The sequence below is a fragment of the Pituophis catenifer genome, unplaced genomic scaffold (genome assembly GCF_029215685.1).
Source record: "Pituophis catenifer annectens isolate HBS135680 unplaced genomic scaffold, rPitCat1.0.hap2 SCAF_7, whole genome shotgun sequence".
Taxonomy (NCBI): Eukaryota; Metazoa; Chordata; class Lepidosauria; order Squamata; family Colubridae; genus Pituophis; species Pituophis catenifer.
Window position 1 is genome coordinate 48,136,986 of NW_027256887.1, and position 27,712 is coordinate 48,164,697.

Sequence of the window (27,712 nt, forward strand, 5' to 3'; positions counted from 1 at the left end):
TGATTCCTTACAAATTGACTTCTTATTCAAATAAAAAAATATCCATTTACCACATAATTATGCTGATTATTGAATCCCACAGTCTTACTTTACTTCTGACTTTAAACTGGCTCTCAGAGAGCAAGCCTGCTTAGTTTCCAAAAGTTTTCAATAATAATATTTTCAAGTAGAAAGGATACAACATTCTTCTGCTGCAGTGAAGGTATATGTCAACGAATTGCCAGCCTCTTGAAGGCTGCATTTGAGATGGGTTTTCTAAAGAGACCGGCCCGGGGGGCGGGATCCAAAAAAAAAAAAAAAAAGAACCAGTTACAGTTTTACCTACACTTTTGCTTATTGAAAATAATTATGCTACAATTGGTAGAACCATATTAAGTCTTTTAGAATCCAGGGAGAGAGTTTTGCCATCTTGCTTTTCCTTTATCTGAAGACAATAATTTTAATTCTTTTAAAGAAAAGTAAATAGTCAATTCCTGTGAAATTATCAGGGCCAGTACATATGATGTGTTCCTTGTTCTTGGGTGTCAGTCAATTAAAATCTGATCTCAAGACCAACATTAGCAGTGGTCTGTCAAGTAACTGAAATATTAGATTGCAGTGAAATAATTTTTCTTGAGATGCATATTACTAAATAATAATCAGTTGAGCTTAGTAAATCTCAAGTAGATTTGACAGTAGAAAAATTGTATCAATCCTATTTGGTTGTCTAAATATACCCACCTCAGCAAACCTTGTCCTCACCCATGGATTAAGTATTATCAAAGTCTAGCAGCCCAACAGTCTGTTTCCACATATATGAAGAAACAGGTCTGATTATGACAGCAGGAACAAGCTTTATTTGCAGCCAAAGGACAGCAGATGCAAAGTCTAGTTTTAAAAATAGGCTTTGGGAAAATCATAGCACCAGTTTTTAAAATCTTCATTTTTTAACTTTGCGAAATATTTGATTATATATGAAATGTAAGCACTATATTGCAATTTGACTACCTAAAAGGGCCTTATGTATTTTTCACTGAACACTTTCTAAGCCTTTGTCACAAATGTGGGTTGTTATACTGTTGGAGATACATTTTTGCCCTTGGCAGCAATGGCCCAAAGTCTATGGAAAATTCAGTTTCCCAAATCTTGTTTTCAGCAAACACACTTCTTCACAAGAGTATTTCTTTTTCATCTCTTATATCTATCTATTTAGTGGTAAAGTGGTATCTCAGGATCGCTCTGTGGACAAATAATGTTTTTTTCTCCATAAGATGTCCCATCAAGTGTCACTTACAAACCCAAATCATTTCTTTTTATAGTGTTGATCTGTTCTTATTGTTTTCAACTTTATCTGTGCATTTTGCTCCTCTAGCTATCATTATGTAAGAACTGACCACTGTTCTCTTTTCACCAATTACTTTTTAAATGTATCATCATGCTTGAATTCAGATTCTCTTTTTTTTTTTGTCTTCTAAAGTTTCTAAATGTTTTCTGAAAAATTTCCTCTGCATGATTTTCTGTAAGATGCCAATTGTCTCTCTGTTAATGATTTGTCTGTCTTTTTCTTGGGTGATATCTACCTCAAATATTCTAATTATCTGAATTGAAAGTGGTACTTGATAACAGTGTCTAATCTTTGGGTAAGTGTTGCACTTTAGTTGTGTACAGCATGTGAATGTTTTTAATTTGTCCATGGTCATCTGTTTCAGGTATACTCCATCTTCTCGCCAGGCTGGTCAAGAGGAAGGGAAAGAGTGGCTGCGTTCACATTCTACTGGAGGGCTCCAAGACACTGGAAGTCAGTCTCCCCTGGTGTCGCCTACAGTTATGTCTTCCTCTGCAACTGGCAAATATTTCTCTAATTTAGGTAAGAAGGAATAATTTGCATTGTTACTTTATTCTATTTTGGTGGAGTCATATCCTCCATTAATTTGGCAGAAGTAATTAATATGTGTTTCCAGATTAAGTTTTCTCTTGTCAGGTACAGATTCTGCTGGTTGTTTTTTTTTTTGTTGTTGTTGTTGCTGTTGTTGTTGGGTTTGCTTGGTTTTTTTTGCAAAATTTTCTCTTTCACCTGTCTGTGTGTCATTTTCCCATAATTTGAGTCTTTCAGGAACGTTTTAGCTATTTATTTCAAAGCAAACGCTGCTGATGGTGGCTTGGTTTAACAAATTATGTGTTGCAGTGTGAAAAAAAGATGATAAATCTTGTTTTCTCTAAAGAAACATTAAAAGGATCAAAAGTCTTCCCCTTAAGAGCCTTGGAAACCAACTTTTCAAATGATACTTCCCTGTGTGTGAGGGAGGAAAGAAAAGAAAGAAATACATATTTCAAATCATGGCTAAAAACAGCTCTGTATCATGGAATTATCAATTTAAGATTATAAATACATTTTGGGGTATTAGATAATTGTAACTGCTACAACTAAGAAAAAATTGTCAGAAATGTACAACTTTGCCTAATCCAAGAGGTTTACTTGGAAATGGCCCACGGAAAAAAATTAAATTTTATTTTACTTTACATGTAATTAAAATTATTTATAGGAAGTAATATAATTCCTCATTTAATAATTTACCATTAAATTCTGAAAAATAACAACCATTTTGTTAAGAACCTCTGGAACCACATCTAAAAATGTGAAGCCACATTTGACCCTAAAGCCACAAACTAAACAATACTATACTATACTACACTATACTATACTATCCATGTTAAATTTATCCTAGAAATGGTTTTAATTGTTTATAAAACATAGCCAATATGTCACTTCATTCAATAGATTCCCCTAGAATATACATAGCATTTCATTCAAACATATTATTTTTTTTGTTTGATATTGCAGTAAGTCCAACAAATTTATCCCAGTTCAAACTTCCTGGACCTAGTATGATGAGGTCAAACAGCAACCCTGCACAAGATTCTTCATTTGATCTCTATGATGATTCTCAGTTGTGTGGCAGTGCTACATCCTTAGAGGACAGACCACGTGCAATTAGTCATTCCGGTTCATTCAGAGATAGCATGGAAGAAGGTAAGAGGATGTGTGAAGCAATGTAGAATGAACAATTGATGTATTACTCAGAGTTTAACCCATGCCATAATTAGAGTTTATAGACATATTAGAAGCAAATCATAGATTTAAACTGATTTTTGTTTCCTATCTGCTTGGAATTCACTTTTATTTTCATAGTTCAATAGCCTTTGGAAACAAAATACTCTTAAGCTTTTCAATAATTACAATCACTACATTCTTAAATACAATAGGCCTATTCTGTCTTTCATGAATATTTTCATCATTTCATCACTTTCCTTTGTTAAGTTGCAGCAATTGTACATTACTTTTTCTGATTCTTCCTCAGACAGTTATTCATAACCACCCCTGTTACCAGCTGAAGACTTTTAATCAAATCAAAATCATATAAAATGAAATCAATCTCTATTATCACCATCAATCTGATGCTCATCAATCTGATTTTCTCATTATGAGTGCTGATTCCTTATACACACATTGCATGATTATACAAAGCATTGTTTTTGTTTACACTAAGGTGTTCCTTCTGTTTTTCTGTATAGATCTGGCAGCATCCCAGATTTAATAATCACTTGATTCTGGCACCTGCAGCAATCCAAGCTCATTTTGTTCTGTGCTTTCAGCAAGCTGAATTGTCTAGCATAGCACGGAGATAACAAAATTTAAAAATCACATCATTTCAATGACCAAGTGGCTTTGCTTAGTAGAAGCCTAATAGTATGCAAAAAATTAGCAATACTCTAGGTCAATTTGTGTTAAAAGAGCAGGGCAACTTGCAATAGCGGCAACCTTATGCTCCTATTATAGCTATCATGGGCCTCAACACTTGCTACTTACATTGCAAAAAATTCACACCGATGGATGCTTTATTCTCTGAAATAAATAACAGGCCCGGGAATTCTAAGTATAAACCAAGATTCAGTGAGGTATGAAGGGTTATAGCCCTCCCTGTTCTGCAATATAATAATTCCAACCTGAATCAAATTTTAATCCAACAAAGTTCTCATCTTGAATTTTTGATTTTACTTTTTGATATTTACTTTTTAAAAATGCTAATTGCTAAGTGTGGTTGCTATGTCTCATTTTATTCTAAGCTTTGCATATAAGTTAAAATTGTTTTCATCTGCTGTGTTATCAAAGAGATACTTTTAAAATAGAATCCATCTCACTTACAGTGGAAGCTGCCTGCCTACCAATAACAGCTTTTATCTTCCATGAAGTGTAGAGTCCATTCGGCAGTTGACACTTTCTGTATTTGCTGTATCAAAAATTGCTTTGCCAAAGGGTGACATTCAGATGCTGTTTTCCTATCAACACAATAAATGATTAGTTTTACTGGCAAAACTGCAATGTATTACTAAAATCTCTGTGTACAAGTGTTTTTTTTTTTTTTTAGCCATAGAAAAATCATTCTGTGGAATAAAAATATATTTCTACACAGGCAGTCTCTGTAATAGTTTTCTCTTTGGAGACAATTATTCGAATTTAAAAAGAGATGTTCTGTTATTGAATTTGACAGGGAATCATTCCTGTTGCTTTATCAAAGTTATTCTAATACCAACTTTGGTGCTTCTGTTTTAGTACATGGATCCTCATTATCATTAGTTTCCAGCACTTCTTCTCTCTACTCCACAGTAAGTCTTAAACATATATTAAAAATCTTGGATGTTGTAGATTCTGTGTATGGTTTTTAAAATTGGCTTGAAAATATATTAAGATTTGGATTGATAACTGCTTTGATATTATTATATGCACAGACACAAAAAAGGTTCTGATATATCCACTATGGTGGAATGGCTGGTGAAGATGACAGAATTAGCAGAGATGGAAAAAAATGACTTGTTTGGTTAGAGGAAAAAGAATAATATATTAGTGACTAGAAACCCTTTATGAACTTTTTGCTGAAAAAAGAAAAGAATGAATTTATTTATCAGTTTGATTATTAAAAAGCATAGACTATAGAAAGAAGGAGATTATTTTGTAGCCAGAGAGAGAGGATAAATTCAAATGTACTTGTAACTGCTGTTAAGAAGAGTGGAAGCCATTTTTCTCTTCCTTTCTTCTCTTCTCTTCTCTTCTCTTCTCTTCTCTTCTCTTCTCTTCTCTTCTCTTCTCTTCTCTTCTCTTCTCTTCTCTTCTCCTTTCCTTTCCTTTCCTTTCCTTTCCTTTCCTTTCCTTTCCTTTCCTTTCCTTTCCTTTCCTTTCCTTTCCTTTCCTTTCCTTTCCTTTCCTTTCCCCCTTTTTACATATTACTTTATTGTACAATCATTACCACCAAAATTACCATCATTAATTTTCTTCCTTTTTTTCAAAATTTGTATTGGTTTTTAAAAAATAAACTTTTATACAGCATATGTAACAGGAAACATATTGACACCTGACAGGCTAAGAAACAATAAAGAAATTCTTATTGCTGTTTGAATGTAACAGCTTCTTTATAGTTTCAGAAGCAGTATGCCCTTGTTTTCTTCAACTTTTTTTGTTGTTTTCCTTCCTTCCCTTGACAGAAAATTGTTCAAAATTGTTTGCTGCTGCTATCTGATGTGCTGTACCTTTCTGGCTTGTTTTTGTGCACTTTAAAGATTAAGTGGCACAGTAATTGGTCACTCAGTGGATAGCTTTTCCTGTACTGAAACAGCTTTCCCAATGCAGGAAATTGCAGCATTGCTTTGACAGCCCAATTTTCAAACCTGATATAAAGTGATTTATGGTGAGCCAGCTTGTAGGTGTTTTTAATTATTAGTAATACATTTTTTTCTTATAGAGGAAGTTTGTTTTGAATTTGTATGTATCAAGCAATATGAAGTTATGACAGCTCATCATTAAAATTTCATTATACACTTCATTCTTTAAAACTTAAGTATTTCAAGATTAAAAGTTTACTATGTACTGTAGATTAATCGCTTGGTTATACCCAATGTGAATGTCCATTTTTAATGTAAACTGGAATTAGTCACTGGTTATGGGAGCTCCCATAACCACCCGTGCGGCTGCATTCTGGACCAGCTGGAGCCTCTGGGTACTCCTCAAGGGGAGCCCCACGTAGAGAGCATTGCAGTAGTCCAGGCGGGAAGTGACGAGGGCATGAGTGACCGAATTTAATGAGCCCCGATCCAGAAAAGGACACAACTGGTGAATCAGGCGAACCTGATAAAAAGCCCTCCCGGCCACAGCCGTCAAGTGCTCTTCTAAAGACAGCTGTGAATCCAGGAGGACACCCAAGTTGTGAGCCCTCTCTTTGGGGGCCAACGACTCTCCTCCAATAGTCAGTGATGGCACCAACTGACTATATCGGGACGTCGGAAACCATAGCCACTCGGTCTTGGATGGGTTGAGCCTGAGTCTGTTTCTCCCCATCCAGATCCGTACAGCCTCCAGGCACCGGGACATCACTTCAAGGGCATCATTGGGGTGGTCCGGGGGGAGATGTACAGCTGAGTGTCATCAGCGTACTGGTGGTACTTCACCCCGAAACCATGGATGATCTCACCCAGCGGCTTCACTGAACAGAAGGGGCGAGAGGACCGACCCCTGTGGCACCCCACATACAAGGGGCCTCGGGGTCAACCTCTGCCCCCCTGCCAACACAGACTGCGACCGGTTGGAGAGAAAGGAGGAGAACCACTGCAAGATGGTGCCCCCCACCCCTAACTCTTCTAGCCGGTGCAGCATGATACCATGTTGATGGTATCAAAAGCCGCTGAGAGATCTAATAGGACCAGGACAGAGGAGCAAGCCCTCCAGAGATCATCAACCAATGCGACCAATGCCGTTTCCGTGCTGTACCCAGGCCTGAAGCCCGACTGGAACAGATCCAAATAAACCGATTTCATCCAAGTACTGAGGGAGCTGTCGTGCTACCACACTCTCAACAACTTTCGCAACAAAGCGAAGGTTGGAGACTGGACAGTAATTAGCCAACACTGCCACCCTATCTCCATAGGACTCAGGGCAGCTCACAACAATTAAAATAAACCAATAAAAACATAAAATACATACATAAACAAATATTAAAACCCGTTAAAATACAATGCTGCATTCTAACCACTGTGCCACTACAGTTCTGCAATTTTAGCTATTAGAGTAATATCATCAGCATAGTGCAGATTATTCTTTCTTTCTACAGTTTTAAAACCAATTGATCATCTTCCAATCCAGCTTTCCTTAATATTTCATTATATATTGATTGAATATACAGCTTGGTTTCGCTCCTTTGCCATCCTGGAGTCTATTTCACCATATTTTGCCCATATTATGGCTTCCTGATTTATATATAGGTTTCTTGTGAGAGCAATGAGATATTCTGAGATTCTCATTTTTGTGAGTATATTTTATGACTTGATATGATTGACGTAATCAAAGGGTCTTCTTTAATTAATGAAGCCCATGTTGATTTGTTTTTGGCATCCTTCCACTTTCTCAGTTATCCAGTGTGCATCAGGATGTCTAAAACCCATTTTTGAATTACTGGGTTGTGCTCCTGTAATTTGCATCAAATTCTAGAATTTTAGCAGTGCAGCTTTTTACATTTGGAGGACAAATAAATTAGAGCTTTGCATATCTTAACACAAACTATTATGTATTGAAAGAAACCCTAACATATTATAAATGTATTGAAATTATCAAACCAGTTATCGTAGACCCTGGACTATTATAGATACGTATTAAAAATAAACAAATAAAAAGAAAATACAAACTTGAAGGAGAAAACAATTTCCCAACCATAATTTACACTGAAATGATTTTTTTTCCTCAGAAGACTAAGTTAAAATTAATGAAGCAAGCTCACAAGAATTTAAGAACTTCTTAAAACAGAAAATGTAAGAACATTACAAAAGAATTCTACAAAGTACACAGTCTATTTAGAATAATCAATGTGTAAGGGGTTTGTTTTGATAGTTTGTTTTGCACTTTTTTTTTGCCCCTTTTACGTAAGAGTATAGAAGGGATTCTCTTTTAGTTGAGAATACAGTTGTTATTTCTTCTTTGATTTGGCAATAGCCAATATATATGTTTACCTTGGACAGTGTGAAAAGCTCTTTCATAATAACTTGGATAAATTGAAAAGTTCAGAAGCTCACAATCTAAACTTATATCATATAATTAATAACAGCATTAATCAACACTATTAAGAAAGTTGTCAGCATACAGCCAACATAGCCATATAGTCTAATCAAATAATAAATAAATAAATAAATAAATAAATAAATAAATAAATAGATAGATAGATAGATAGATAGATAGATAGATAGATAAATAAATGTAATAATAGGCATATATCATCACATCAGTTTAATCAGTCAAGAACAACCGTTCTGAGATTTTAATAACTTGACCCTTTCCTCTCTCAATTTTCAGCTACTTGACAAGGCTTTTTCATCATCATTTGAGGAGCTAGCTGTGATAATGGAATTTGAAATACTCTTTATTAAGGGCATGGTATTCTCTTGGTTTTAAAATCTTCAGCAGGATTTGTTCTTGAAGGACATAATCATTGATCAGCAATACCCCTTTTGATCTGGGTAAAGCTCATTCAGTTCAGCAGTTCCGAATGAAGAAATAGTGCTCAAATGGAAATATCATACAAAAGATTTAAATTTAAATTGTACAAAAATATTTATTCTATAATATACAGAATAACAGAATTGGATGAGACCTTGGATGTCTTCTAGTTCAACCACCTACTCAGGCAGGAAACCCTATACATTTCAGACAAATGATCGTCCAATCTCTTCTTTAAAACTTCCAGTTTTGGAGTATCTCCCACTTCTGGAGGCAAGTCATTCTATTGATTAATTGTTCTAACTGTCAGGAAAATTCTCCTTAGTTCTAGATTGCTTGTCTCCTTGATTAGTTTCCATTCATTGCTTCTTGTCCTGCCTTCAGGTGCTTTGGAGAATGGGTTGTCTCCCTCTTCTTTGTGACAACCCCTGAGATATTGGAACGCTATTATCATGTCACTCCTAGCCTTCTTTTCATTAAACTAGACATACCCAATTCCAGCAACCGTTCTTTATATGTTTTAGCCTCCAGTCCCCTAATCATCTTTGTTGCTTTTCTCTCTGTACTCTTTCTATAGTCTCAACATCTTTTTTACATTGTGGCAACCAAAATCATATTATTCGGTAACCCTCTGTTTCTTCCATATATGTTTTTAAAGTTTTTAAAGTGTCCTAATTCTATGCCATTGTAGCGAAGGATATGCTTCAAAGTACAGACTATCAGCATAAGAGGTAGAGGATGATTTTTTTCTTCCAATCTTTCAATGGTACATTTGGTAATAATCAGTCACTGTTATTCAATATATCAATATATAGTTATTCAATATATCATTATATTTTGGGTAATGTAAACTGGTAAAATCTTTTTTCCCTTTATTCTTCCTTCTGCTTTTATTCATTTACTTTAAATATTATAATTTAAAGTTCATAAAATATTCTTGAGTCTTTCGATAGCATCATTACTTAAACAGCATACAGGAAGGAGCATTCCAGAATGTTCCAAGTTAACTGATCCAGTCTTAACTGAGAGCAGCAGGGATATGAGTGGTCTGGATGGGAAAGAGTTGGGAGAAAAAGCCCAATTACAAGCCATAAAACATTAGTCCAATTGCAATATTCAGAATAGCTGGAACACTCAACATGGCAACACTTGAAACTACCCAATTTTGTTTCATGCTTTACACTGTTTTGTTTTCTACTGGAGATAAAATTCTCAGAATGTAAGTGTTTTGTTTTATAGAAGCATACTCAAAATGGCTTTTGAGGTTAAATGGTTTTGCACGTTTCTACTGTTTGTGATTCTGTGTAAATATTCACTAAAGTGGCGGACACAACTTCAGCTGCAATTAATTATAGCTTTAAGAATAATACTGTAATGTTTGTAATAGAAATTAGATTTCTATTTCTCTTAGACATTATTAAAAAGAAGCTATCCAAAATAATATTAAAACATTTATGTTTATGGTAGCATGGAAGGCTTTAAAAGCTTATTATACTGATATATTCGAACCTTTATTCAGAATAAGTATATTACATTTATTTAGACTTGTTTCCAAGTGAATATTTATTGAATTGCAGCCAATAATCCAAAACTTTGATAATACTCCAAGTTATTAAAAGACTCAGAAATATTTACAATTTATATTCTCATTCTAATTTTTATCTACAATTATACCTGGGAATTAATTTTTATCTAAGCCAAAAGTCTAATGCTTTGATATTTTTCTTTTCTTTCGTTGATAATCATATACATTTCAGATGTGTGTGTGATTTGAAGAATGAAAATAGTAAAAGGGAATGTGGCAGAAAAAAGGAACCATACAGTATTAAAGCTTTGCTAATGTAAACTTTGCATAAATAATTTAGAAAATATTTTAAAATGTTTATAAATAATTACTTTATTGTCCCTCTAGGCTGAAGAAAAGGCACATTCAGAGGTAAATATAAATATACTTACTATTTAATAATCAGTAAATTAAAATAGTTGTGGTTGTGTGGCATTTTTTCTTATATTTACCAACCTAGCTTTGAGATGTTCTTCTAAGACATTGTTTCAAGGGTTTCAGCACCTGAGGAAGGTGTCTTTAGACAAGTCCTTTTAAATAGTGGCATTCTAATTGTACAGTGGTCTTCTCTATGATACTTCCTTATTATATGTTCATAAAGATCTCAATATTTACCACAACTTTTTCTTGAGTGTCATAGCCTAATCACATCAATTTCAAACATATACTGGTGTTTTATTTTGAATAATGTTTATAACATTGTACTATATTTTGATGGTACATTTATCTGTTTATTTACTGGATAAGTATGGTAATAAATATATTGCTGCAGTATCATGTATGATTATCAATAAGGATATTAATGACAGCAATTTCTTAATTATCTTGTCATCTACCCAGACCAATCACCACTGTATTGAATCTATTTTAAAATGATAAAGTACATTTTAGAGTACATTTTTCTTAATCAAATATTGTAGGTTTGTTGAAGAGTAACTGCAGTTTGAGGGAATTATTTTGAGGTATTTCACCAAGTATATAAATCATTAAACCTGTTTTTCACAAGTTTAAAAGTAACATTTTGTTTCGGGGTATAATTCAGTATTCGCTAACTTCTGAAAAAAATACTTCTGAGTCCTTAAAATATATGTTTGTGTATTTGTGTATTAAACAGTGAGCTGCATATCATTGATTTTATGAATATCAAACAATGGAATTTATTTGCATAAACGTGGAACGGGCAACAGATTAGATAGCTTTAAAAGAAATTAAACAATTTTGCAACTGATAAACTGTCCCAAAGTACAGTGTAGTCATGATAACTATGGATAGAATGCAAGCATGATTACATGATAGAATGCAAAATAGTATTCTTCCAGCCTAATATCCAGCATAAGTATGAATAGCAGTTATTGGAGAAGAGTGGGAAAATATTACAGCTCACATTATTTCCAAGGTGGAAGGAAAATGGCTGTATATACCAGGAAGCATTTGGCTGTGTACAGTACTATAGTTTTACATTCAAACACACAACCAGGAACAAAAAACATAGTTATATTTTGTGTTCTAGATCAGGGCTGTCAAACTGGTGGGCCGCAGACCAGATGCATCATGCACAGGCCACACCCATCCCAGCTCCGCGAAGGGGAAAAATGTCGCAAAAGGTCACGTGACAGCAACGTGACGCCGCGAGTTTGACACCCATGTTCTAGATTATTAAATGGTCTTTAGTCAAAGCAAGTGAATAAAATGTCATATTTTAGAACTCTTTGTATTTGTTGTCATACCTAGCAAATTCATAAGTTACGACGGGAACTGGTTGCATCTCAGGAAAAAGTGGCCACCCTAACATCACAACTGTCAGCAAATGTAAGTTATTTATTATAATAATTTTGATATAGTTTTATTCTGCATATATATCCACAGTAAATCTGTGAGAAAGATTGCTGTATTTAGGGGAAAAAGTATTAGAGTGTTGAATTCATCCTGGCGGGCTCCTCATGTATGGTCCAGATTAGAAAAAACACAGGACAAGTGTTTTCTCGGGATGAGAGAGCAGCAAACAAAGAGCTACAATCTCTTTTATTAGTTACCCAAATACAGCGTCATCAGAAGGCGTTATTATGGCCACACATCTCATATTACACACAAGAGATAGGGAAACAATGGTAAAGATACAAAGCAAAACCTAACTCTGGCTGCTTGGTATCAGATACTACCAGGCGAGAGGCCCATCTCTGTTATCTGATTCTCAGGAATGTGTTTACAAAGAGATAAGAGATATTTTTACTTTGTATCCCAGGATGTTTATACAAGGAGATATCTTTACTTTGTATCCCAGGATGTTTATACAAGGAGATATCTTTACTTTTGCAGGCACGTCCTATGTTAAAAACAATGAGAGAATGAATAGGGCCCTTCAGAGAGTATCCATATGAACCCGCTTTTCATAGTTTGATTATTTCAATGCTAAGCTCCATACAAGTGTCCAACCAGTTAAACTGGTCTATACATGTACTATGGCTACTGCATTCCCACATTAGAGATGATATTCTGAGTTTTAAATGAACTATGTGTTACATCACAAACAAATGTCAAGAGAGTTCTTCCAACATGAGTGTACTAATAAATTCTGCTTATAAACCATGAAAGTGTATTTAAGTACCAGCTGCACAAAAACAGAAGCATCAACAAAGCAAAATAAAAAAGGCAGGTGGCATTAAAACACTAACATCCAAGAATGCATAAAAATAAGTTAAAACTTTTCTACTCTTTTTCTAACGAAAGAACTCCATGTAAATATATATATATATATACTTTATAGTTTCAGTCAGTGAAAACCTCTGGGAGCATAATGATTACTGGCTGCTTTTATTTAAAATATTTTATAATATTTGAGTTTATGAATAAATATAATTATTAAGCATAGGAAGTCATGGAAAGGCTGAAGATTGATTATGTGCTTGCAAGTCTTAGCAATTACATAGATTTTATCCAAATTATTTTCTTGGTTAAAATACAAGTGTGATTTACCACTGCTTTCCCCCATGCAATATGAATTGATGCCTTTGCTATCTAAACTGATCATCTTCCTTTATTGCTGATGTCCAATATAGATGCCTGTTGCTTTAATTGGGTGACTCTTCTGAGAATATCTACTCTTGACATATATTCCCAATAATCTTCATTCATTCCTCCCAGGAAGCCCCACACTACGTTGAGGCAACATAGCAGGACTTGTAGGAGGAAGAAGGGGAATACTGAAAAAGGAAGTTCCAATATGGTGTTAATTTACAGAGCTGAGATGGGAAATTGTATTTATTTGCTAAACTTTATTCGTTAAATTTATTTGCCATCTATCTTGCCTTGAGGCTAGTGTAAGTGACTCTAAAGTGTATGTAGGCCAGTAAAAAAAAAAAAGAGGATTAAAGTAAGGAAATTCCTTTCCCTATAATCCATGTAGAGAGACACTATTGGAAATCATTCTTATTTATTTAATAATGGTGCCCACTCCAACAATATGTCTTTGGGCAGCATACAAGAAAAAATACAACAGATTCAACATTTTTTACTGCAAATCATTCAAACTTGGATTCTACTCAACCTGACTTAAAAGCCTGGGGCAAGAAATAGGTCTTGACTTCTTTTCCAAAGGCCTGCAGAGTTTAGTCTAATTGTATTTCATTACAAAAAGGTATATTTACATGGGGAAAGGATAGTGTGAATCTATCTTCCTTCACTTTGTTAAGCCTCTGGCTTATGCTTTATCCAATGGGGAAAGACTGAGGTGTTTCCTCAAGCAAAATAGAGAAGGCAGTAGATAAACTGGACATTTGGCCTGCCTTACCCCAACTGGAAAAATTATGGACTGATTCATCACTCATGGTTGTGGAATGCATGTGCCAGAAATACAGATATGAAGATCTTGGTGGTTTGGCTGGGGGGGGGAGAAGGGAATCGGGCCATGCAAGAGGTAGGCTGGCACACATGTGCACTCATTCAAGTGGCAGGCCAGTGTGCATGCTCACCCAGCTTGACTGCAAAGTCAAGCTGTATGCATATAGACATCCGTGCCAGCCCTCCACTGGCACAAGTCAAGTGCTCCTGCTTGCACTTGCCGCCTGCTGTCTGCCTATTCAGAATAGACCAGGGCCCAGTAGTGAACCACAGCCCGGAAGTTGAGGCTCCCTGCTCTAGGAGCAGTGGTGGGATTCTGCTGGTTTTAGGGGGTTCGGCTGAACCCTTTGTTAAATTGCTGTCTTGCCCCGCCCCTTGCCCCGCCCCTCTGCACTACTATTTATTGCCAATAAATGGGGCGAGCGAGCCAGCAATTTAACAAACGGTTCGGTGTTTTTTTGTAATTTATTGGCCCCGCAGCACACTGAACTGTTTGTTAAATTGCTGGCTTGCCCGCCCCTCACCCCGCCCCGCCTCCCACCCGCGCGGCGCCAGCCTACCGTAGCCAGGGGTAGGCAATTGTGGCTCTTTTACAACCTGTGGCTGTCTCAGGAATTCTGGGAGTTGAAGGCCACAGGTTGTAAAAGAGCCACAATTGCCCACCCCTTCCCTAGTCTGAGTTCCGCTGCCTGGGATCCACCTGGGCTGCCACGTGGTTCCCCACCGGCTCCGGACGCAAGAGAGCAGGATGGAGAAAGCAGCTTCCACGCCTTCACTCACCCTCACTCTCTGCTCTGTTGGATCGCCGGCCGTTCGCTTACCCCGCCCACTCCCAATCTATTGCTGCCTCCGGAGTCCCAGCTGATGGCTAGAGGAAAAAAAACTGTTCAAATTCTTGCCGCGGGGCTTCAAAGGGCCGCCCTATAGCCAGTGGTGGGATTCTGCCGGTTCTACGAGCTGAACCATTTGTTAAATTGCTGGCTTGCCCCTCCCCTCCGCACCACTATTTATTGCCAATAAATAGTGGTGGGCGAGGGACGGGTGAGCCAGCAATTTAACAAATGGTTCGGTGTTTTTTTGTAATTTTATTGGCCTGCGGAGCTTCAGCATAGACTAATTAGCCCTTGCTTAGATCGGCTCCCGAGTCTCAGCTGATTTGTCTCAGCTGTTTTGTTCAGGGCTCTGCTGCTTGCTGGAGCAATTTTTTTTCCCCCTAGCTATCCTGAAAAACGAAACTGAAACTGCTTTGCTGTTGCTGCAACGTTGGATAATTAGGCAGGCAGATTTCTTTTCTTTTTCCTCACCAAAAAAGGTAGGTGCAAACAATGGGGAATTTAGGGAAAAAGAGGAGAGTTCAGGATTTTAAAACACACACACAAAAAAGCTCTATTTAACTAGGGAATTGTAATAATTGAGATACTATTAATTGTATATTTCTGAAAGCAGAAATGGTTAAGTTGTGGTTTGGAGGAATATATGGGGGACATTATTTGGTTTATTATTATTGGTAAATATAATTAATTGATTTGTAAGAAACTGGATTGCATGGAAATAATTGGAATATTCATGTTCATATTGATTAATATACAAAAAAGGTAGTTATATAACTAATTGATTTATATTAAAATGTTGAATTTATATTAAACAACTAATATTACATAATTAACCAATGTGAGGATGGATATAAAAATAGATGACAATGGGAAGGGGTATAATATAGAATAGAAGGGAAAAATTGAATTTGATTAAGATTAGAGATGAGGATGAAGGTAATATTGGTTTTTTACAAAAATAGATGAGGAATAAATATGGCAAAAAGGAAATATAGAAATTGTAAATTTAATTGAAATGACTAAACACTGTTTAAATTTGTGAACCGGCCAAATACTCTGTTCAAAGAAAATACATTGTATGTTTGTATGTGTGTTTCTAATTATTGTTATTTATTCATATTTGTTCTCTTTTATTCTTTAAAGTTTAACAATTCATTCTTTTATCTTAATATCTTTATATTTGTTTGGGGTTGGCTTTCTTCCCTTTCATCTTTTTTATTGTACAGCAATCTTTCTCCTCAAACCTACCACCTCTCTCTTTTCTTTCCTTCTTACTTTCTCTTCCTCCCCCTCTTCTTCTCCTCCCTACTTCCTCTTCCTTTCTCCTTCTCCTCCTCTCTTCCTCCCTCTCTTACCCTCCCTCCTACTCTAATTTCCCTTCCCTTCCTTCATCCCTCTCTATTGCTGTATCCTTTTATGCATATGGACTACTCAGAGGGCTGAAAAAGTTATTTCTGACTGGTCCTCGCACTTTTGACCAGTCCTCGAACTTACGACTATCCTCACATTTTACGTTTTTGTCCTATCTTGTCACCATGGTGAAGAGAAGCAGTTGTGAAATGAATGACATGGTTGTTAAGAAAGCTGCACGGGCATAAATGATGACCAGTCATAAGTGTGAAGACTGGTCAAAAGTGCGAGGACCTGTCAGAAATCACTTTTTTCAGCCCTCTGGGTAGTCCTTTTGTGCATATGGACTACTCAGAGGGCTGAAAAAGTTATTTTTGACTGGTCTTCGCACTTTTGACCAGTCCTCGAACTTACGAGTATCCTCACATTTTACGTTTTTGCCCTATCTTGTCACCATGGTGAAGAGAAGCAGTTGTGAAATGAGTGTTAAGAAAGCTGCACGGGCATAAATGTGAGGATGGTCATAAGTGTGAGGACCTGACAAAAGTGCGAGCCCAGTCAGAAATGACTTTTTTTCAGCCCTCTGAGTAGTCCCTATGTACATAGCCACGCCCACCCAGTCACATGACCAGCTAGCCACGCCTACACAGTCACATGACCAGCTAGCCACGCCCACCCAGTCACATGATTGCCAAGCCACACCCCCAACTAAGCCACGCCCACAGAACCTGTTGTTAAAAAAATTGAATCCCACCATTGTCTAGGAGACCTGAGGGAATAGGGAATTGAACCTTCTTGAAACTATTCTGTATAAATGCAGGAAGTCCCAATACCATTTTTTATTTTACATATAAGGAAGATGCTCTCTAAAGCAAATGGGGGGAAATTTCCCCTTGCCTCAGTCACTATGATTTCCATCGGTATTTTCACCATGTTTATTTTAGCCTCAAGACAACATTGAAATGCATGCAGCTTGTTTAGCAAACCATATCATTTACTGTAGATTCTCTTCTTTAAACTTTTCATTGAAAAAATTTGTTATTGTTAAAACAAACAAGCAAAAATGGTAATGAAGACTGGCAATCTACTGTGGAAATGTTTTCATACATTTGATACATAAATGTAAAATTACATTTAAAATATATAGTTTTGAGCAGGTAAGGTTACGATTGAAGAAATTACTGTACGTAGAAACAGACCTGAGATGGCAAAAATGCATTCAAGCATCTTTTCTGGACTTTACTGAATCCTTTTAAATCTTGATTATATTTGAATGTTTCCTCCTTTGTCACAGGCTCATCTTGTAGCCGCATTTGAAAAAAGCTTAGGGAATATGACAGGCCGGTTACAAAGCCTAACAATGACAGCTGAACAAAAGGTATGTTTGAACCGGCAGATGCTGTAATGTGGAGAATCTAACAATCCAATGGCACTGACTTATATTAGAGTTTGCATTGATAGAGGAGTAGAGGAATAAACAAACAGGTGCATCTTTCTTTCATGACCCATGCTATCAAATCTTTACAATAAGATTCTATAAGAATCACATTAGTCATAATTACAGTTAGCAAGCTGTATCAGAAAGACGTGGGATGATAAAATCTTTCATTTTCAAGTTTTAATTAAAATATTTGTAACACTGGATTTAATGTGTATTAAAAATTTAACAACAAAAGCTGGTTGTAAACCAACAGAAGTAACTTGGCAACATTATCAGAATACTAAATATTAGTTGACAATGTTTCATGTTTTTAGCCTTTCAGTCAATATCTTGAAGGGGGTAGGACAAATAGATTTTCTTGACTTCACTGTTAAGTATGTTTAACATAATAGTTGACATGTAAATTTAGGATATAATTTTGGTTTATGTTTCATTACATTAGGTGGCTAAGTCTTGACATTGCAGTACTCTAAATTAAACTATTTTCCAAGGAAGTCACAAAATATGGTTTCCAAGATGTTTTTCTAGCTACATAGTATTTTTATAGCTTTGCCTGTGCTCTGCCATTGAAAAAAGAAAAAAGCAGTCCCATTTTAAGTATTTATAGCATGGGTGTCAAACTCATCGCATCACATTGATGCCACGTGACATTTCATGACTTTTTCCCATTTGCGGACCTGGGGTGGGCATGGCCTGCGCATGACACATCTGGCCCACGGGCCACCAGTTTGACACCTCTGATTTATAGGAATACAAATTTGTTTTAAGAATCAATGAAAAATTAAGTGAATCAAAACATTTTCCTTTACATTCATTTGTATATGTGTGGGTGTAGGTGTGTAATTTAGAATGCTACATAAAATTACCAAACATTTACAGTGTGAGAAAAAGGCAGAGCAGTGAAAGTGGATAGAAAAAAAACTACATTTTATGTCAATAGTTTAAAATTGCCCTAAACAAGAGGTTATTCAGTGCTTAAAAAAAATGGTGAGTCTTCCATCTAAAGTGATAACGATTTTGTAAGAATGTGTGTTTTATCAAAAAAGAAAAATTATACAACAGAAAAAAGAAACATTTTTCTTCTTGTGTTCTATCACAATTTACTTGGTAGATCTTGCATTCAGAATTCTGGAAAAAAATGAATGGATTTATTTTGGGTACATGGAAAATAAAATGTTTGAAACCTTAAATATGAAAATGAATGAAAAATGAGGGATGGGGATATTCTGGGAGCTGACATCCACGTATATTAAAATCGCTGGGGCTGAGTAATAGTGATATCAGTGACAAATTACTTGACTATAGAATGACACAAATGATGTAAATTTAAACAAATGGTGTTTAAATTGTGAATTTAATTGAATGGTATTATAAGACTCCCCAAAGGTGGTTTGAATGATTTTACTATATTGCTTTTTACCTTGATAAGCTTTTTCTACATATCCTAATATGAAAAAAAAATCAAAATTTTCTTGATTTGACTAGCAATAAGTGTTTTAAAGAATTTAAGTTTCAGTATATAAAATGAGAGCTGGAAATTGTAATGGAAGAAGCAGATATAGTTTCAACTATACATTATGCTTACTAAATAATTTCATACATTTTCTCCCTGTACTACATGTGAAATATAGTGCATGTCTTCACAAATGTTTACATTTTTCTCTAAAATGTGTTACTTGCAGCAGTTGTACAGATGAATAACTTCTAACTTAAGAACTTTACATTTGATTAGCAGAGATGAGAAGCAAACAAGAAACCTAATTTTCTTCTTAGTTTCACTTGCATTTTTCACATACACCTTATTTTCATTCCATTTTGTGTGTTTTTACCCCAGAGAATAGAACCTAATTACTGTGAGAATAGAACCTAATTACATTTTGAGCCTTTTCCCTCCTGTTCCCAAAGGAATCAGAACTCATAGAACTACGGGAAACTATTGAAATGCTGAAAGCTCAGAACTCAGCTGCACAGGCTGCTATTCAAGGAGCTCTGAATGGCCCTGACCACATTCAGAGAGGTATGGTATTCTGTCTCACTTTTCAGGAATGTAATGGTAGCTCATTACCAGCTTTCTGTATTTTTTTCAAAAGAATGAGTTTTGTGCCACATTTGTAGAACTTCCCATATGAAAATGTATGTTTACAATGTTTCCAAGTCTTAAAAAGTTCAACTTCGAAAGTTTTATTTATTTATTTATTATAATTTGTGAAACAGAAACAAAAACAGGAATAATATAAAAATGCAATGACAGGGACTATAGGCACATTAATGCGCTTATGAACGCCCCCTCTACGGACCTCTTAAGTGAGGTCCACAGAAAACAATTTGTGACTAAAAGTGTGAAAATTTGTATATGAGACAACTGAATCAGGTAGAGCATTCCAGACTTTGACAACTCCATTAGAAATATAATAGTATAAGAGTTTGGTTCTTTTGAGGAACTACTAAGCACTTCTGGGTTGAAAAATAGCACATTAGTACTAGAATCACCCGTAGAGCTCAAGCCAACTATGTGGAATTGAAGGGCAGTTCTTCATTTTTCAATTTTCTATCCACTTATATTAAATGGGATTGGAGATGGCATAAACAATGCCAACAACAGACTGGCATAAGGAGGATCATGCTGCCTTTAAGAGGCAACCAAATAATTTTAGATCCTTCAGATCTCTACTTCTTTACTCACTTTTGTTCCATTTCTAGATGTCTCTAGGTTCAATGAGTTCTCTATAAAATCCATGTCTATCATTTTTTAACCACCTATAGCAGGTAATAAGGGATACTGTGGCTTAGTGGCTAAGACGCTGAGCTTGTCGATCAAAAGGTCGGCAGTTCAGCGGTTCGAATCCATAGTGCTGCATAACGGGGTGAGCTCCCATTACTTGTCCCAGCTTCTGCCAACCTAGGAGTTCGAAAGCATATAAAAAATGCAAGTAGAAAAATAGGAACCACCTTTGGTGGAAAGGTAACAGTGTTCCGTGTGCCTTTGGCGTTTAGTCATGCCAGCCACATGAGCACGCAGACGTCTTTGGACAGCGCTGGCTCTTTGGCTTTGAAATGGAGATGAGCACCGCCCCTGGAGTCGGGAATGACTAGCACATATGTACGAGGGAAACTTTTACTTTTACCTTTAGCAGGTAATATGAGGGTTTTTAGAATGATTTTCTTAGTTATCAAATACACTTTTTGACTTCCTTTAGGATGTGTCATATCTTCAAGACCTTTTAATCACATTTATCTCTGGAAGAATGTGTCCTATATATCTGCTTCAATTTAAAACATTGACTGAATTACGCAATTCATTAATTTTATTCTGTAATCTGTAAACCATTCCATATGTTATTTCAATAGACATGAGCAGAAGAAGAAAAGGATGTTTCAAAGGAGAACAGAACTTAAGAAAGTATCGTTCCATTAATTTATACTCTGTTCTGGATTTAGTAAAAACAATCAAGAATAATCACGAGATGTATTAAATGCTTTATATCATTCCTTAAATAGTCACAATTATAGACTGGATAAAGGATGTAGGAATTACATTGGGGAAAAGGATGTCCACACTATTTCATTTCTCTTTATATTATAGATTTGCGAATAAGGCGACAACATTCGTCTGAAAGTGTTGCCAGCATCAATAGTGGTACAAGCCATTCAAGCATGGGTAGCAGTAATGATGCTGATTCCAAAAAAAAGAAAAAGAAAAATTGGGTAAGTACTTGTTTAAGTAAAATTGACTGCCTGTCCTTTTGTATAATTCTTTATTTCATAAATAATATAATGAATGAACCATGTAAATCATTGTTTTAATGCCCTTCATAAATATAGTTGTTGATGCTGACCTAATGCTGATATACTAGATAGGTATAATTTTTTTTTGCATCTTGCTCTATTGTTTATGCATCAAGATCACATCATATTGTTGATGTAAATGAATATGACAACATAATAACAGGCTTCACAAGTTACTATATTTGTTCACTATATACAATATATTAATTGTCCAAAGTACTTTATAGGACGATCCATGAAATATGAAAAAAAAAAAGTAAAGATAGCAGCCACAAAAGTGCAATTGAAGTTTGTACTTGTTTTTTAATGTTTGTCATGCATTAAAAGTAGGCATAACTTTTTATCACATTCTTGCTATCTTTTTTTTAAAGACTCTGTAGACATTCTTGGTAGTTTATTGTTCCATGAAAGAAATGTAGTAAATATCTTTAAAACATAAAGAAAGATGAAGGTCTTGAATTGAGACACATACCTCAAGAACTCGAATTTTACTGACATAAAAGTAGGAAAATACTTTTTATTGTTTAAAATATGTTTATTACACAGGTAATATTTTAAAAATACTGATTCCAACGTCATTCCCTTGATTTGTAATTGCACACTCTTTCATGTTTCTGCAAGGTGAACTCTAGAGGAAGTGAGGTGAATATAAAATCCTGGAAAATTTGGCATGCATCTCAAAGAATTCTATCTTGGCATGATTGCTATTCATTTTGGCATTAGGCTTTTGTACCCTTCTGAAATATTATCCTTTATGTCTCCTTAATGTTTCTCTTCATTTTACCTCCAACTTTAAAATCTGGAAAGGGGAAGTGTCGCCAAAATCCATTTCTTTCTCATTAGAAAACATGAAACGGCGAAAAGAAATGCTGGATGATGGTTAACCAGCTCTTAGCCTCCCAGTTCTTGAACAGGGATGGAAGAGAAAGTTGATTCAACTTCATACAAACCAATCTGTGCTTTCCAAAGTAACATGCCAACTGGAATGCAATATTTTCCCTCTATTTTGGCCCTTCTCCAAATAGTGCAATGCAGTTTTTCAAACAAAATATCTACCAAAATACACACGTTAGACAAAACTGCATATGAAAAGGTGGATACTAGCCAGTGGTGGGTTTCAAATTTTTTTACTACCGGTTCTGTGGGTGTGGCTTGGTGGGTGTGGCATGGCTTGGTGGGTGTGGCTTGATGGGCATGGCAGGGGAAGGATACTGTAAAATCTCCATTCCCACCCCACTCCAGGGGAAGGATACTGTAAAATCTCCATTCCCTGCCCAATCCTGGGCAAGGTTACTGCAAAATCCCCATTTCCTCCCAATCAGCTGGGACTTGGAAGGCAGTGAATAGATGGGGGCGGGGCCAGTCAGAATTTTTACTACTGGCTCTCCGAACTACTCACAATTTCCGCTACCGGTTCTCCAGAACTGGTCAGAACCTGCTGAAACCCACCTCTGATACTAGCAGATATTATTACAAAAGTGAAGGTAATACTGGAAATCATATACAAAGTGTATATCTTAAGAAAAAATATACAAAATGATATTTTTACCAACAGAAGTCAAAAATTCTGATGAGAGAAATCTATATATACTTCAAATAAATTGAATTTCTAGCAAATAAAATAGTGACGTATATCCAGTTCTATTTTTGAACTGATTCTTATGAAAGAAAATATTCCAAAATTTAGATGAAGGTAATAAAAACAACTACTTGGGAACCATATTTTCCCCTTGGTTTAAGTAATCTGCTTGCTCATAAGAATCCTTTGACAGCTCAGACATAAAAGATATAGCGCTTATTAGAGACCTAGCTTTTGCCATCTCAACTATTGAAATAAATGGCTGTTTGGCTATTCTGAACCTTTCAATAATGGATAAGAGCTTTTAGACAATAAAGGTCATGCTTGCATACATGAACTTGCTTCTTTAAAAGAACTTAAGCAAATGCTTTCTGTTTCCCAACCCTTTCAGCTTCTTGTCAGTGGAAAAGCAAATACTGCAGCTTCACAATGCTTATTTCTGAACAGTGCTACTGTGGAAGTTATAATATCTAATATTTCTGGGACAAAATGTCTCCTCCCTCAAATAATGCACAATGTCATATTGATTGGAATTAAATGTATTTTATAAGCCAGTGACTTTTTTTTTTAAATTACTTATTTAAGACCGATCATCTTAAAGTGAATACCAGAAAGAAGGTGTTTCACAACAGGTGTGGGGTTTTAAATCAGTATCTGTTTATCAGTACAGTTCGATTATGTGTATTTCCTATAACACAGTCCTCAGTTAATTTTAAAAAGCACCCTGTCATGTTTCTAAAGATATGGTGTTGCACATGATAATGCCCTGCTTTGTCTATACACTTACCTCAGGTACTAGCTAGTTGGCCTCTGCAAACTAACCTCATACAAGAACTCTCTCAAAAATGAGGAGAGCTAAATTGTCAAAGATATTGATGTTCCTTTCTTTTCTCTTAGCTAAGGAGTTCATTTAAACAAGCTTTTGGAAAGAAGAAGTCACCAAAAGCTCCTTCCTCCCATTCTGACATAGAAGAAGTCACAGATTCATCTCTTCCATCCTCACCTAAATTACCTCATGGCTCTGGAGACTGTGGATCTACTTCAATCAGGCCATCCCAATCAACTTCACTGTATGTTTATTCTTTGAGAAATGTCTCTTTGCGAAAGTGTCAATTTTTATATGGGATAGTTTTGGAAAATAAGTCATTATTATTTCTGAAATATGGTCATGAGTTACCAAGAAGCATTGCCTCTTTTTAAAGATTCAAGCCATTTTAATTCTCTACAGGTAGTCCTTGCTTAATGACTATAACTGGAATCAGCAATTCTGTTGCTAAGCAACATGGTTGTTAAGCAAAACATCACATAACTGCACCTGATTTACAGTGCCACTTCCATGCTGTTGTTAGTTGAATTAGCCATGATTTTCAAGTGAGACATCATATAATTTGCAATTTTACTGCCGGCTTCTGCATTGCCTTTGCTTGTGAGAAACCAGCTAAGAAGCATGCAGATAGCAATCAGATAACTGCAGGATGTTAAAATGGTTATATGTGAGTGGACCGGTCATAAACTTACTTTTTTAGTACCATTGCAAGGTTGATAGTTGCTAAACAGGGCAATCATTAAGCGAAGTCTACTTATAATTATCTCATGGAAACAGTACCCTTTAATCCTTCCATTATTCTTACATTTCATATTAAGTTGTTGCTTTTTAAAATTAGCTGCCACTTTGCTATGCTTTCTTTTTTTAAAATCCAAATGTTCAGCTATTGTTATTTGTTGTTTTTTCTTTTCTGCTTTAAGTAATTTCTAACAGCTTGATTTACTCACATGGCTAAATGTGAAGCTAAAAATCTATAGGAAGAATAACTTCTATATATTAGATTTCCCCTCTACATTTTTTTACGGACACCTCTTTCCATTAATAAGCAAAAAAAGTCTTCAAACAATAATTCTCCTTGGTTTTCTCAAACCCAAGCAAATGAAGTCTGCTAAAACACATACAGTACTCATGAATGCACATGAATGTAAATGAAATCCAGTCAATAGGGTAGGAGGGAAGGAACCACTCCTGTTTAATAATGAATTGCCAAATTAAAATGAATTGTGTAAAAATAATGTGTTTCTCATAATAGCCTGCCAGTTTCTTGAATCACTAGACACATGCCTCCTTTTGTTCAATCCCAGACACTCTTTGGCCATGAATACAATAACTTTGATGATTGCTTCTAATAATGAAACTGGTGTAGCATGGCCCAGCAGTTCCCAAGCTAATAAGCACCATTATGACATATCCCAGCTGCCTTCTGTAACCAGTAAGAGAAAGCAGCTTAAAATGTAAACCTTGAAGCATTGGCATTTACATAGCTCTGACTATGGAATACTGAGGTAGGCTAGATCTGTTGTAATACCCTTCACCAGAGGTGAAATCCAGCAGGTTCTGACCGGTTCTGGAGAACTAGTAGAGGAAATTTTGAGTAGTTTGGAGAACCGGCAAATACCACCTCTGGCTGGCCCCAGAGTAGGGTGAGAATGGAGATTTTGCAATATCCTTCCCCCAGGAATGGGAGGGAATGGGGATTTTGCAGTATCCTTCCCCTGGAGTGGGGTGAGAATGGAGATTTTGCAGTATCCTTCCCTGCCACACTGACCAAGCCATGCCCACCAAGCCACACCACACCCACCAAGCCACGCCCACAGAACTGGTAGTAAAATTTTTGAATTTAACCACTGCCCTTCACTCTTGATTGCAATAAATATTTGTACAAACTAAGCCAAATAGATCAATTCCTGGACAGATGGAAGTTTATAGAGTTACAATTACAATCGTGCTGACATGAAACATGCCACTTGCCACTCTGCAAAACATTCTGCTTGTTGTGGATCAAGAAATGCTACCCATTTCAACACACACACACACACACACACACACACACACACATATAAAACTGCAGTGATGTGTTAAAAGGGACTTTCTTTCTGGTTCACAGTTATGCACCATAATAGTGCAATTGTGATTCCTCATGATACATCTGTTTGCTGAAGTGCAACATTTCAAATTACCAATTGGGCAGAGGCAGATATCAAATATCTGAATGTTTTGACATGCTGAAATAATATTTTTGCACATTGTGAATCAGCCTATCGGGAAAGATATCCTGTCTTAGCAGTTTCTCTTAAACTGGTAAATTAAACCTGCCTTAAATATATGACATAAAATAGCAATCTTGCCTGTAACGACTGCACTCCAAAGCATGCTGATAAAAATCACACTGAATACTGTAAAACCTTAAAATTGTACCTTAAGTCTTGTACCCGTAGATTTTGGTGATTTATATTGTTCCTACATTCAACATGATAATGAAAGGCATAAACAAGAGTTGTTTAAACTGTGACATAATCTTCATATTTAGTTATCATTCCCTCTTAAAGCTTTTACTTTTTCATTCTACTGCATTTTTTATTCTGTTTCTTTCTTGGTTTCTTATCTTCTAAACCATTTCCTTTACTTTCTTTCACTTGCATCTGTCTGTCTAATGCGTGTATATGCAGGTCATCTCTATTCTGGGCTCCAAAGAAAAGACAAAATGGTCCCGTGATCTACAAGCATAGATCCCGGTAAATTGGCACAAGGGGCTTGGAGTTATTTATCCAAGAACTAGACGGATGTTCTCTATTTTCTCCCTAAACGTCTTTGCAGGCATGCTTTGAAAATACAATATATAGATTATATGTTGTAGAAAAAAATGGAACTAAAAGAGTATTATGTGAACAATGGTGTGGTTGCTATTGTACATCAGTTTAATAATGACCAGAAAGGACATGTTTTTTTTTTATGCTCCAAAGGAAAGAATTAAAAATTGAATTTTCAGTTTTAATTCACTATTAAAGTGAATTTAATTCACTGTTAAAGTATTCTCGATTTCATCTTACGTGGTTTCAGAAACAGAAGCATGATGTCATGTATATGTATTTACTGCTCTCTGTTATGCCATGCACAAAGTTCCATATGGCATATACTCGGTGCAACTTATGGAAATTATTGAATATTAGCATGGAAATTATGGAAATTATTGAATATTAGCATTTTTGAAATCGTTACAGATTAAATTCTACAGTCATAGAATAGACATTTTGAACACCATAAAAAAGAAATCAATTAAGTCAGATCACATATACTGATATTTAATGTAAGTATTGTGTAACCTCATTATATATGAGTTGGACTGAAAGACAAATCATCTGAAAAATCATATCAAAAGAGAAAAATAATAGTTTAATAGTAGCAATGAAGTTTTAAATTATATTATTTTGGAAATCATTTACTTTTAATGAAAGCAGGGGTATTACTTAATATAGGAATGATTTGTAAAATGCAGTCCTATTGAATTTGGAGTATAAAACATCATTGTTCTTATAAAAGGAAATAAGTAGAAAAGTTATAGAAACATCCTTACAACTTTAACCTAGATACTGTTTCCCCTTTTCACTTTTTTCAATTGAATTGATTCATATTGCTTTGATGAAATTCTCCCTCCTGCTCCTAGGAATCAGCAGCAGAAACCTTTTCTGATTCTTGGATATACTATAATAATACACACACACACCCCTCCGGGAGAAGAGAACCTTCCTTTAATTTTCTGCCTCTTTACCTTCTCCTCTTTTTTTAGGATCTGTGAATGCACAGAAGCAGAGGCAGAAATAATTCTGCAGCTAAAAAATGAGCTCAGGGAGAAAGAGCTCAAGCTTACAGATATTCGTCTTGAAGCCCTCAGCTCTGCCCATCATCTTGACCAAATTCGTGAAGCCATGAACCGCATGCAGGTCAGTTCTGTGGAATAACTGATTAGGGCATTATTTTTTTAAA

At 35.7% G+C, this 27,712-nt stretch overlaps 1 protein-coding gene across 2 annotated transcripts in view; it reads left to right on the forward strand.

Moving 5' to 3' along the window:
• Nucleotides 1–27,712, forward strand: part of NAV3 (neuron navigator 3) — a 227,241-nt gene that overhangs the window by 173,944 nt on the left and 25,585 nt on the right. Inside the window, exons 18-29 of one of the 2 annotated variants that reach the window (XM_070947671.1) lie at nucleotides 1,689–1,846; nucleotides 2,822–3,010; nucleotides 4,592–4,644; nucleotides 10,425–10,448; nucleotides 11,808–11,885; nucleotides 17,391–17,474; nucleotides 19,443–19,554; nucleotides 21,121–21,242; nucleotides 21,945–21,965; nucleotides 23,800–23,972; nucleotides 26,398–26,463; nucleotides 27,516–27,669. In XM_070947671.1, coding sequence (XP_070803772.1) covers nucleotides 1,689–1,846; nucleotides 2,822–3,010; nucleotides 4,592–4,644; nucleotides 10,425–10,448; nucleotides 11,808–11,885; nucleotides 17,391–17,474; nucleotides 19,443–19,554; nucleotides 21,121–21,242; nucleotides 21,945–21,965; nucleotides 23,800–23,972; nucleotides 26,398–26,463; nucleotides 27,516–27,669 — 1,234 coding nt within the window. The remainder of the gene's footprint in view (nucleotides 1–1,688; nucleotides 1,847–2,821; nucleotides 3,011–4,591; nucleotides 4,645–10,424; nucleotides 10,449–11,807; nucleotides 11,886–17,390; nucleotides 17,475–19,442; nucleotides 19,555–21,120; nucleotides 21,243–21,944; nucleotides 21,966–23,799; nucleotides 23,973–26,397; nucleotides 26,464–27,515; nucleotides 27,670–27,712) is intronic. The other variant, XM_070947672.1, reaches the window with a different exon arrangement.